We start from the raw sequence: 13,591 nt of genomic DNA, 5'->3' as shown, positions 1-13,591 counted from the left end.
CGGTGGGGAGAAATCTCTGTTCTGTGTGTACCTGAGCATATTAAATGGAATCTTGAACCTTGAAAGAGATTCAGAAAATAGTTTTTCTGATTCTACGCTTGATGATCCTCCACTGGAATATTTACAGGAATTATAATTTATATTTAAAGCCAAATACAAACACAGTTAGTTATTCCCTTTTACAATGCGTCAAATACAAATAATGGCCCTACATGTAGACTGTGCCCCCAAGTGTAGTAAATAAAGTCAATCTATACTGAATCTGGAAAGTACAAAGGAAGAAAAAGGTCAGTGTGTATGAGGTCAATGTTAGAAACAGTGCTTGGCAATTCCTAGAATACAGTCCCCGTTCAGAGCAGGAAAAAACAACCACTTCTCAGACTTTCAGAATGTGTTGCTCAGCTTGTTTACATGAAGGCTGTTAAGATCTCAGAGCCTACTGAAATAGTTATTTCTCCATTTTACTATCCTTTTTTTTTTCTTTTCTTTTTTAATGCATACATTTCTCAGTAAAAGAAACAACAGGACTCATCCTTACCCTACGGTCTATTGGTGCCAAGCCCACAGTATCTTCCAGTTTTCTTTTTTCAGGGTTGTGAGTAGGTTTATCACAATCATATTCAACTTCTGGCTTGGACAAATCCCGACAGAATGTACAAATCCACTCTCCACTAAACAAGACAGACAGATGCATTAACCACGGTGAAGAAACACATTCTTGACTTTCTATGTACTTCTGGAGAAGTTTTTTGTGTATGGGATGGTATTTTTTCTGCATTGTGCCTTGTTTTGTTGCTTTTGTTTATTTCCTACTTAGAACTACAAAAAGCAGAGACAGGCAGTGCTGGCAAAAATGCTTCCTTAGAACTTTCTTTCCTTTTAATGGCATTGGTATTATTAGTGGTGTCATAGTAGGAAAATGGCTTGTCATAACAGACTGACAGTGACTACTTTTGTTTGTGTTATAACTTTTCACTTGACCTCACAGAATTCAATCGAAACATTATTAAGAGGTCTGCTTCCTAACTACAGAGAGAATGAAGGATTCATTTGCAGACATTGGTCCAGGAGAAGGAAAAGTACTGAAGTTATATAGGAGAAACTGTATTTTCTCTTTATAAGCTTGATTGCAAGATACTCCTGCTCTATACAGATAACTCTGGACAAGACTTTTTGTGCTGTTGAAGAAGCAGAAGACCGAACTAGTTCTGGAAGCTGACTACATTCAACAACTCTCATTTAATTTGTGAACCTCTGTAAGTTTTGGAAAAGCTATGAATAAACAGTAAAGACGTCTGGTGAACTTGCACCCCTACATATAACCACAAGAGGGCTGAGTTGTACTTCACACTGTAGACATAATTCAGCAGTAACTGCTTATGAGAACCAACTGCATGCATTTACTCAGAGATATCTTATAATAAGATCTTGGCAAATGAAAGATTCTGCAGCAGCTTTCAGTGCATTTTGATAGTAAAACCGAAGACTTGCAAAGTTTAAAAAAACCAAGCCTGTCTTACTGGTTCTCACTTAGTGTAATTCAAAGATTTCCATCCTCTGCTAGTTTTAACATATGGTAATGAATAATGGGTGTCTCCTCTCAAAAAGAATACTTTCAAACAGTTCAGCTTAACGAGCTATTTACATGATACTGACATCTCTGCACGGACAGACAAAAATAGATAAAAGTCATGACCTAAAGATCTCACAGTACAGGAAAGGCAGAAGATGGAGGAAAGGCACATTCAAATATCTAAGAGTAAGGGAAAGTATAATGGGCTACAGTGGAGGAAAGATAAGATGAAGTGACCTTCTGAGTCTACAGGAGATAGTGTTCTATCTACCTGAAGTGATAACAAAGAGCGATCATGAAAGAAGTCATTGAGACCACTGACGTAATAATAAAGGATTCGTTTGTGTGTGTTCGAAGGAACTAATGCTTAGAGACCAACGTTTGTGAACAAGCCCATTGCAGCAGCAAAAAAAAAAAACCAAACCCAAAAATCAAAAACCATGAAGATGAGAACAAAAACGTGATACATCTGAAGCCAGGAGGAAATTTAAGCTAACTATGGTTCTGAAGTCCAGGAACATAGTGCACTTGTATTAATATGCACCTTTACAAAACTGAATGCTTCTCAGAAAAGTTGTTTTTGGCTCCATTGTGCCCTGGACATCATCATCCCAGTTTCCATTGAACAATCCAGTGAAAATGAAAACTTATAAAGATTTATTTCTGAAGCTTTTATTTTAATAGAAGCCAAGTCTTGTGTATATATAGTTATCTACCTATATCCTTACAGATTTTCTTCTACCTTTCAGAGAGGCACAAATGTTATTAGCTTAAGTTCATACTGTGACTTTGCCGAGTTTTGTTTACGGCACAAAGCAATATAACATCATTTTATTTAAAGAAAAAACCCTATAATTTGAAGTTTCACAAGGTAAAATAAACATCTTTATGTGCCAATTTTAGAGACATTGAAAAGATATGCTTGCAGAAATATGCTCGTTTAGAGTAGCACATAACCAGAGATGATCAGCATATAAATCTAACTTGTTATCCAAATGTCTTATCCCAGCACATTGTGCTAATATTTAAGAAGAAAACCCAATATTTACATAAAAGCATTAAACAATGAGCATGTTATGACAGATGTTCTGTCCTTTAATACTAATAAGCTTATTGCATGGTATTTCCAAGCTTTAACGTTGCAAAATGCTATTTAACCTATCAAAGACACAAACTCAAGAAGCAAACGACAGTAATGTTTATAATGACATCCCATGTAAGACTGAATTTTGAAACTTAAGGAGCCAAGTAGTTGTTTTCTATCATCCACTCAAGAAAGCCTACTGCTTATTTCAACACAGAATGCAGTGTTAGTAGAAGATGTCAGGCACTACATCCCATGCTTGGATTGTAGCCATATTTAGCATTACAGTAAATTATATATTTAACACAACATTAGCTTAGACTTTTATTTAATATTAATAAAATACTTAAAGTAAACCTTTTCTTTTGCCCTTAAAGGATACTATGATAGACCAGTAATTCCATGGCCCACTTTTATGACCACAGCTAATAATAATGGATACCCTAGATGTGATTGCCAAACTAATGAAAAGTTTTATTATAGATTTGCAGCTGCAATTAAGTTTCAATGCAAATTCTAGTTTTCACCAATTAATAAAACTGGAGACTTCAAGACTTCAAAGATGACAGAGATTCCTTTGAGGCTCAAACTTTTTCAATGGGGTTTCACAATGCAGAACTCAAATCTCTTAATGCAAGTTTAGTTGAAATTAAATGGATCTTAATTACCTTGGAAAGCTCATCAACGAAGGGACATGACAAGAAAGATGGAATACTTTGGGACATTTCTCGCAGCAAAGGAGCTCCCCACCATTTTGACATACTGCACACCAGTCTTCATTGGGATCATCTTCTTTTCTTCCCTCTCCAGTGTGTGATGGGCCAATCCATCCCATTTTGGCACTGGTTGTATTTTCCTGCAGTATCCTTGGCTGATCATCTGTGCTGTCTGGGGCATCTGTTCTTAAAACAGCTTCATCAGAATTTGAGCTATGATTACCATCTAACAACAATGAAGTAAGTATGCTTCTTGAAAAGCTGGTCTGTAAGAAGAAACAAGGGAAATTTGATTACACGACTTATCTGGATTCAGGTGTCCCCAGCAATGACTAAACTGACCAGAATAACACACGCATGTGCAGGCAGCCATACAGCACATAACATGTATGCAAAAATTACTATTGTTCTATAACATCAAGAACATAACCACAAGAAATTATCTATGAGAGGCATTTCTGGTATTTTAAATATCACTCTAGTAATAAAACTAAAAATAAAACAAAACTTTTAACACCCCAAAGTTTAGCAACCTTATATATATTACTACACTGTGATTAGAAAAAAATCTTAGCACCACATGAAAATGTGATGTTTGTATTTGTAAGCTATTTCCTGCTTTCCCAGGTTTTCAACAGATAACAATCTGAGTGCACCAGCTAACTGAACGTGTAGAAGAAACATTCTGATGGCACATTTCACTTCTTCATTTTATGTCACTACCTTCCGCTTTTCAGTTCTTCTCTGAAAAGAAGTTCCCAACAGCACATTCATAAATTATTTGATTCCCCACAAATACAAATCACCCTTTAAAGGGAAAGGAGATTTTTATTACATTCCGAGGCCGGGGTTCCTCCTCTGCTTCTTGCTTCACAATAACAATTGGGAAATCAAAGTTCTCATTTGGTGTACTTGACTCCTGTTTAATTCTGATAGGCTCCAACATAACAACTGGGACTTTGTGTGTAGAATCAGCTCCTGGCGGCCGACTGGAAGAGCTAGAACTGTAAATGACAGAAAAAGGCAAAAAATGGAAATATAAAGTCAAAGCTGAACACCTATTGTACACTGATGCTTTCTGAGACTTCTGAATGCTAACCCATTCTGCTTCTTTGAGCCACCAGCACCGCAGTACTACTTTTATAGAATACAACATCCAAGTTTATTGTTTTTAGTGTGTTTTAAAATTGCATTACAAAAACGGAAAACTTGTAATAGCTTGGTTTCAAAACTAAAGAATTACTTCTAACTTTACTTTCTGTTAGTAAAAGGTTTGCAAATGATCTCTGTTTCTTTTAGGTCAGTCATGAAAGCACTTTCACTGAACATCATCCCCACCTTAGAGGAGATGCAGTTCTATCTTGGGGGAAGGGCAGTGTTTCTCCAGAGCTGAACTCATCATTGTAAAGCACAGAAGCAAATAAGCGAGATAAAGCACATACATATGCCTTGGAAGAATTTCTTATTACCTCACAGCTTTAGAAAAACAAAGACCCTACTCTTAGAACTGAATTCTGTTTTCATTCATATATTTAGTCATAATAGAAAGAGAATGGATAATCAAGTTAAAAAATACCAGCTTGTTGATTTATTATATAATAATTCTATATCTAACAAATTCAAATAACAGCAGATAGAAACATATTTTTAAAGCAAGTAATAAGACTTTTCTGAAAAGCATTTAAATAGCTCTCAAATTTGTATGTCTTGAGTCCTTAAAAATATTTGCTACGTAAAAGGACAGAGCAAAATATATAGTATTTTAACAAAAGCAATTTCATTTTCAGTTCAAGCAGGATCAATGTCATCTGATTCCTCTCTGCATGAAAAATTAATCTCATGTCAGATGTATTCTCTAATTTACTGGAACATGTTAATGGATCTGGTGTCTTCAAACAACACTATCTAAATCTATTTGTTCATTTATATTCCATCACTAAGAGATAAAAAACATCTTTTTCCAGACTCTGAGTAGATATCTATTGCTCATTTAACTAACTGTTTAGTGCCAGAAAATTCTTAATAATTCCTTTGCAACATCAGTTCCTTAAATCTCAACTCATTTATAATTCTATAAGGAACTTCTAGTACACAACTGGCTCCTTAAGCTGATTTTTTGATTTTAAAACACAATTCACACCTGGTATTCTTTTAATACTATCAATCTATATATCATTCACAGTGTTAATACATTTTTAGATGTGCTACCAAAACATTACAAATGAAATTAAGTAGATTACTCTGAATGTGATGCCTCCTATTTATTTCCATGAAAATTATAATAGATACAAAGAGCAAAGTAACACTCTCTGATAAGAGCAAATTCTCAGCTACAAAACTGTGGAACACATCACCAAACGCCTCACTGTACTCATATCTACTGTTTGATCTCTGTATGTGTTCCACAAGCATCAGTGAATGTCACTGGGTCCCATTTTTTCCAACATGGAGGAATTCAGTGACACACCTTTGCTTCATATGCACTTCCATGTCAGATGCCATTCTGTCAGAGTGCCCCTCTGCTGCTGTCTGTCATACAGCAACAAAACACAATGGAATATAGTGGGAAGGTTCAACCAATGTTGCCATATCACCAACATCTGCCTCTGACATATTGGGCCAACTTAATAACATAAGAGATCTTACTTTCAGAGCAGCCCTCATACTTTCAGACTGCACTAAGTACTGTAATAATTGTCATATCTGTTCTGTTAAGAGAGAAGCTTGAGTACATTAACATCTCTCTGCACTAACAATAAAAGAGTCTGAGGCATGTTCTATGGATGTGGAAGTCATATGATCTTCCACTCCCACTCCTTCCTTACCTCTCTCTGCTCCCAACACTGGAGGCACTGGGTGAACGTATTGGAGGGTGTATGTTTGTTACACTGACACCTCCTAGGATAGAAGAAGCAGATTAGAATGTAATACACATCTATGCCAAGTCTGATCCATTATTTGGAGAAGTATGTAGGTCTTTGGCAAATTTCTCTTGCCTTGTTATTTATTTAATCGATACCTCATTTAGTACAAAACCATGAGAGAACAAGAAAAGAATAATAGAGTAAAGGAAAGAACTATTTTTAGAACCCCGCTGCATGTAAGCAGGCCGATGATTTAGTACCTTTTCATGGTTGATGCCTGCACTTGATCACTGCAGTTTGTTTTGTCTTACCTTATTAAATTCTATTTCTAGTTTCTAATTGTGTAATTTACTATAAAACTTCAAGCCATATTAGCTGGTCAGAAAAATGAGGCCTCAGGACAGGGTGCAGATGTGAGATCCCAACAAAGGGTCTGAGGGTCAGACAGCAGAAAACTTGTGAAGGGTAATTTTCCTGAGAAAAAAGTATCGGGCTGTTTGTGCTGTCCCTGTTTACGAGAGCATCTGTATGCACCGTCCTCTTTTCTGAGCTAATCTGTCCAAGTGCCTGAACATCAAGTAAGAACATACTGGGAATTCATGCTCACAGAGCCTCACTATAGGCCAAATCAGTAAATGGCCCATAGTGTAAGAATAAGAAGCATCCACTGATTCCACCAGGTATGGTGCCAGGAATTCCACGGGTCCTTCAATTCTACCACATTTAGCTACACATAACAATAACCATTCTGGCCAACATCTGTCAGTGCTACACTACTCTCCCAGTGAAGAAGATTTTCTAATGTCCAAACTGAGATTTGCAAGTGACCAGTTGCAGCCATTATCTCCTGTTACATCCACTGCATTACATTCATGTTACATACATTACATTACATTCATGTTACATCCTATCTTGCTTTACCGAATTCTTGCCTCCTACTAAAGCTTCTAGGATGCTATCTAGTATACCTGAACAGGACAGTTTTCCACAGATAAACTTGCATTTGCAGTTTTCTTGTGTCTATTAAGTTTTTACTCCATGTTTTTAAGGTTTGTTGACTTAACTTTGTTCACAGCACTAAAGCAGTCTCAGCTTTACCTCATACTAAGCTTTCTAACTATTTGCCTTTATTTTAATATTTCTTACTGTGGATATAAAATACAAGTAACTCGTTCTGATATCAATGTTAACATTGCCATGTTACGTTCTACCATTACACTACTTGAATAGAAAATTGTATCACAGTCCAATTACCTGAGATGCCTGGTGACGGTACTGATGAATTTGGTGACTGCACAGTTCTGTTTGAAGGGGGTTTTGGGTGGTTTTGCTCTGCAGTGCCATCATCCTTCCTCGCAGCAGTATCCAGTGTGATGTTTCCTGAACAGTCAATCTACAAGATGGTTAACAGAGGAAAAGTAGTTAAGAGTTGGGGGAAAACAACAAAACAAAAAATATAGTGCCTCTGCCATACTTTTGTTTTGGAGATGAAGACCAAAATGAAGACCACCTAACCTGAGCCATCCTAAAAGTGGTTACTTTAAAACATCTGGTTTTCTCTAAATAGAGAAATGACCAAACCCTGACAGTGTTTCATATCATTAGTTTATGCTGAAGTGGAAGAACCTCAAAAGACACTTAATTCCATTTGCCTCACACATCTTCTGGGTAGGGGGCACACATATTCACTCAAAACACACTCAAAACAAGTCAACGTTTATTTATTCATGACTCAGGCTAGACAGTGGAACTTTCTTTTAAGAACTGCAAATTTATCAGTCTAGCTTTCTGTACAAGCTATACATTCTGATTTGGTAAAGAGAAATAACATTTTGAGATGTTAGTTTGCTGCTGGTTTGTTTTGTTCCGTTTAATAATACATGAGATCATGTTTGATCAGAAAATAGGTCACTTTGGTATCAGCTTTCTCAACTATCCAGACACATCTCAAATCTACAGGCAGCAACTCCATTGGATGCTGAAATTTCTATTTAAATGCTAGACTTCTCAGCGTTGGATGCAGAAGTCTCTGCTAGGTCAGCATACATGCAGTGATTTCAGCAACACATCTTCATAGCATAAACTTAATCACATACAAGCAGAAGAGTTCATAACAATGGCATGCAAAAAAGCAGTGTGCTGTAATGTCTCACAGATTCTGTAGTTTTATGATCATGCTGTGCACTTTATCTTTTTACTCTCACAGATACTGTGATATCAATGTACTCTTTAAAAATAAGACTCTTAGATTTTTATCGAAGAACATATTGTGGAGATTAAGAGACAGGAGGGAGAAATGGAGTAACAGCAAGTTATGGCTAGAAAATTGTGACATTTTAGTTCTCTATAAGCTCAGACTACAAATATAGGCTCAGCAGTTACTTGAAAGAAGGAAATAAAGTTCACCATCTTTAATGAGAATCTCTGACAAATAAGGACCAATCAGAAGAAAAACAAAGAACTTAAGATACTCCTCCAACACCTGCTCACATGCATGTTAGAGCAAGTATGAAGGAAAGAAGTATCAAAAAGAAGAACTATAAGGAAAATTTGACTCCACTACATCAACAACAACCACCTAAGATAGCACTTTCAATGAGTTATAATGAGTTCATTGACCAGTGGATAGCAGTAAAGAATGTAATATGAAGCAAGCACATAAACAAGCCCTATTACTGTTACAACATGGAATGTTATTTTTCTTTGCACTCTTAATAGCTGTTTCCCAGAACAGGCCTGAATACTGCCAAAAATATGTAGGAAATCCCACATCACTTTCTGAAATTATCTCATTTTGATAAACCAGCAGAAGAATTTCAAAACAAAAAGGATTTATACTTTTCAAAACCATTAAAGCATGCTTCAAAATAGAATCTGTGACAGACTGGTATGGATGGTACACTCACATCAGGAAGAGATGGTAGATTGTAGGAACTACCCACTGGAGAACTCAAATCTATCACAGGAGGACCGTATGTCTTCCCATCACATCCTGCAGCACTAGTGACTGTGGGGCTGGATGGAGTAGAAGTTATGCTGCTTGCTGTTGAAATGGCAGTTGAACTTTGTCCATTACCGACCTGCCACTAAAAAGACAAGACAGTGATCCACAATTCAGTATTTTTCCCTCTACAAAATATACACACTACACATTGTTGCTCTAAGTCATCAGCTAAACAAGCAATCTAGTACAGTAGGTTGAATTCAAATATAAAATCCCAATTTACTCTGAAGTTATCTGATTTCAACAACCAATATTACGAGATGAGGAAAGATGACAAGTAGTTAAAAACTATGAAAAGAATAAGTGAATGTGAATTCTTAAATTCAAAGATGCATCTCAATGTTGAGTATCTATTAATATTTCATGCTGCACTGACAGCGCTGTAGGAGAAATGTAACAGTTTTAGTGAAATTAAAGCATTACAGATAATATGATGAATATATAGCTACTCCAGTACTTTTACTAAGTAAATAGCTACATTGTACTTGGATGAAATCAATAATTTAATGCTTCCCTTAACAACTTAAGGTGATTAAGAATTTGAAATGCTGAATAGATTTCCACCTACCTATGCATTTAACACCATGATTTAAAGTGTACAGTCAAGTCAAATTAAATTTAATTCTCATTCAGACATACGCGGTTTTCAAGAAGTGAATTGGAATTTCATGGCAACTCTAGGCAAAACTTGATTCTGCTCGATTCCTTTTGTCAGTCATTCTGTTCACTGGTTTCTGCTTAGAGAAAGACACTACTAGATAATGAAAATACTTGAAAGAAAGGCTTGCAGACAGGTCAATCTTCTTTTGAAATGCTCAAATGGAACTGATATAGTTCTTGTTACAGATTCCCTGTGATACTGTGCAGCCTTCTTCAATTCAGTTGAAATCAGTTCTCTGACTTCATAAGCATTGCAGACATACATGGTATTACTCCACTTTTCAGGTCACGGACCAGATTTATTCGATTCTGCTTGTCTCTGGAGATGTGATTCCCTCTTTCCTTTAAAATGCCTAACAACACATGTTAATGTGCTTTTCAATAAGGACTTGGCTTCCCAGACAGACAGAAAGCTTCTGAAGTATTTGCTCCTGCCCCAGTTCAACTGCTGATCAGGTGGGCATCAACAATATATACTCAGCAGACAACTTTTGACTGCAGGCTTTTTTTTTTTTTCTTGATCAGTAAGATTTGGCATACTCTGGAGATGATGGCAGCTACAACTTTCAGTCAAGCCTTTACCTGATTTCTAGTAAAGTCACTAACATTAAGATGAACAGGGGGATTTACCATTCTGTTTATTCATTGTGGTGTGTAGACTAAGTTCATGTTAAGTTTTACGTAAGTGGCCAGAAAGCACAGTAATAGCAAACAACATAATGAAACACCTACGTATCACACACAATGGCTCACTTCCGTAACAGTTCAGCTGCTTAGAACTGTCAGAATGAAAGAAACCTGACAGTTCTCATTAAGAAAACTGGATATCTTGTCAGAGAGAAGAAAGCATTCTCTGTTCCAATTGAAAAGTGCTCTTGAAACATAATACAAAAGATGATACAAAGCACATTTGATGTTTTATTTTTACACAGTAAGTGAAATGGGAAAGAAACTCTACCTGTTTTATAGCTTGCTGTGCCAAGAATGCCATCTGCAAGGGGTTGAGTTTTATTGCTTGCCTTGGTATGTTCTGATTTTGGGGAAATCTCATCTGTTGTGCAGGAGGAGCAGCACCATTGGACTTGGGGCTATGATTCTGAAAATGAATCAAACGTGGAGGTGCCTACATGAAGAAAAAACAGTTCTGTAAGTTAGATGATACAGATTCAATGTTCCACTTAACTCGTATTTAATGCAAACAAAGAGTATCACCTAGTTTATCTGAAAATTAATTTTAAAAACAAAACCTAGCACATAGTTTTGAATTAGTCTGATATAACAAGTGCAGATGCATTGCAACAGCTAGTGAGAGTATTTCAACTCTGAAGTTATATGGGACCGTCACAGTTTCATGCAAAAAAAAAAATGACAGATTCATTTAATAAACACTTGAAAAAAATGCAATATATATAGCTCAGCTTTATATATTGTCACATTGCATATAATATATTTTTCTCAACAATAGCAGGATGAGTATTACCACACACTCTGCCAGTCAAGTATTGAATGTCCATTCAATTTTCAGTAAAGAAAATGTCTCTAACCCTTCTATATAACCACTAGCTAAAGATGAAAATCTGAAATTCTGCATTTAAACATCTTTTTTTTCTTTTTCTTCACTTCCTTCACTTTCTCCCTCATCAGTGAAAGGTGCCCTCTGCACAACCTCCAGCATTCTGGAATTGACTGTTCCTGTGATCTTAAGAGGTGGTACTTAAAAGTGACCAGCACTGATGGACCTCAATGCCTTCAAAAGCATTTTCATGCAGTTTCCCCCCTTCTTTTGAGTAGAGGGAGTGAGAGAGTGGTTGTGGTGGAGTTCAAATGTCCATCAAGGTGAAACCACCACATATGGGAAAGAAAAATCTTCTTTGAAATTGTCATAGCTTACCTGATGAGAAGCAGGAGGCTGCTGCAGAGTTCCTGGCATTCTTGGATTTGCTAGACCTACTGGACCTGCTCTGCGTTGAGCTTGCTGTCTCTGAGCCATGACTTGTTGCTGCATGTGCTGGAGCCGGAGCTGAGCCAAGTTTATTTGCATTGGGAACTTAGACAGCTGATTTGAAGGTGAGCTGCCTGGTGGCTGAAAATTTGTTTCCGCCACAGGGTTCTTGGGCATGTGTGGTGGGGTTTCTTTATCTTCAATTACCAGAGAACCTGGTTTAAAAAACAAAAATTAAATGAATATTGATAAAGTGCAGTTAGCAGAAATACTATTTTTACAGTATTAGATTTTTGATACTATGAGGCCATCGTTAATTACTATAATGCAAAGATGGGTAAACACGAGACAAAGGACTCACTTCATATTGTTTCCCTGCAGAAACACGGCTCTATTTTATAATGGAAAAAGAAGGAGATACTAGCAAAAGTTCAGTTTTGGATGGATCAACTAGACTATATAACCATGAACATCCTAGGGAGATCTTTGAGATTCAATTCCTATTCCCAATCTGATGATTTCCTAGGATGCTTATTTCCATTAAACACAAAGGCTTTCAAGTACTCACATATATGGACTACCTTCAAAGCTTCCAGGTTCTGGGGTTCAATAGAGTTATAAAACCCTATCAGTTTATGGTTATAAAACAAAAATACAAATACTAATGTGGAGATTAGAGCAAAAACTTCCCAGAAGGCACTAGAGTACAGACAGTAAACTTCTACATTGCAGTTCTGATAAAAACATGCTTTCTTCTGAAGTCCAGCCGTAACTTCAGGAAAGAATATCTTAAAAATAGACAACTTGCCAAAAGTATTGTTCTCTTCCCTGTTCTATTTTTCTATTGCATTCATTCCTTCTCGAAGGCTTATTGCTTAGAATGACAAGGAAATAAATGTGAGCTTTTGAACATGTTATGGTGCTGCTAAGGCTTTCAGTTTAGGAAGACTGGATTAAATTAAAAGAATGTGCTGCTAGATGCAGGATGAGACTGACTTCAGGAACTCTTGCTTAGGTTATAAAGTGAGTTTATATATTGTGTTTCTGGCTTCAGAACCTAGCATGTGCATTGTCCAGCAAAGTGCAGGTTGCTACTTTCATCGTTGATGGAGTGAGGGCCTTGAATATCACATGCTTCAGTATTTGGAAAGACCATACATACTACCCTGAAGATAAGGAACAAAAATGAAGTTAAATTGAAGACAGATGGGCCCTATCAGGTCATACCAGAGAAACCAGACTTGGAGAGGAGGTAAAGACCTAACTGAGTATAACGAGGGTTAAAAGTTTAGGAGTGATGAAGACTGTCAGCCTGCCTCCCTCAATCCTCAGACAACCACTGAAAGGACTCCAAGGATGACTGTGAATGCTCTAAGGAGGAGGGTCTTATGTTAATCAGCTCTAAGAAAATGATAACAACTTTGATAAAACATTTAGCATATGCATGAAATTCTGGGGATGAATATGAGTACATATGAGCACAACCAATAAATGTAAACCGCACATGAGCCACGGTGTGCATATTGGTCAAAGCTATCCCCTATGTGCCCAGTGCTGCAATAAAGAAATACCTGCTTGACAACTTACTGGTATGTCAGGTTAACCTACTGAATTTCTCAGCATCATCATCACATGCCGCATTCAAGCAAGGGACATTCATTATTGTTTCACCGTAAGTATTCACATATAACATTTTTTCCACACAACACATCTTCAGTGTCTTCCACAGTTAAGTACATTATTCTAAA

The 13,591-nt window shown here is 36.7% G+C and overlaps 1 protein-coding gene across 12 annotated transcripts in view; it reads right to left on the bottom strand.

The window, feature by feature from the left end:
• Positions 1-13,591, bottom strand: part of TRIM24 (tripartite motif containing 24) — a 54,546-nt gene that overhangs the window by 3,799 nt on the left and 37,156 nt on the right. For 6 of the 12 annotated variants that reach the window (XM_015867130.2, XM_085521771.1, XM_085521793.1 and 3 more), the window contains 8 exons: positions 11,793-12,058; positions 10,860-11,024; positions 9,144-9,323; positions 7,492-7,630; positions 6,199-6,271; positions 4,209-4,377; positions 3,326-3,639; positions 539-671 (listed from right to left, as the gene is read on the bottom strand). In XM_015867130.2, the coding sequence (XP_015722616.2) occupies positions 539-671; positions 3,326-3,639; positions 4,209-4,377; positions 6,199-6,271; positions 7,492-7,630; positions 9,144-9,323; positions 10,860-11,024; positions 11,793-12,058 (1,439 nt within the window). The other 6 variants (XM_085521814.1, XR_014936412.1, XR_014936414.1 and 3 more) reach the window with 6 other exon arrangements.

Source organism: Coturnix japonica, chromosome 1 (genome assembly GCF_054131305.1).
Source record: "Coturnix japonica strain WE chromosome 1, WE-NBRP24, whole genome shotgun sequence".
Lineage (NCBI taxonomy): Eukaryota > Metazoa > Chordata > Aves > Galliformes > Phasianidae > Coturnix > Coturnix japonica.
Note: the sequence above shows the minus strand (reverse complement) of the source record. Positions and strands in the feature narration are given on the sequence as shown.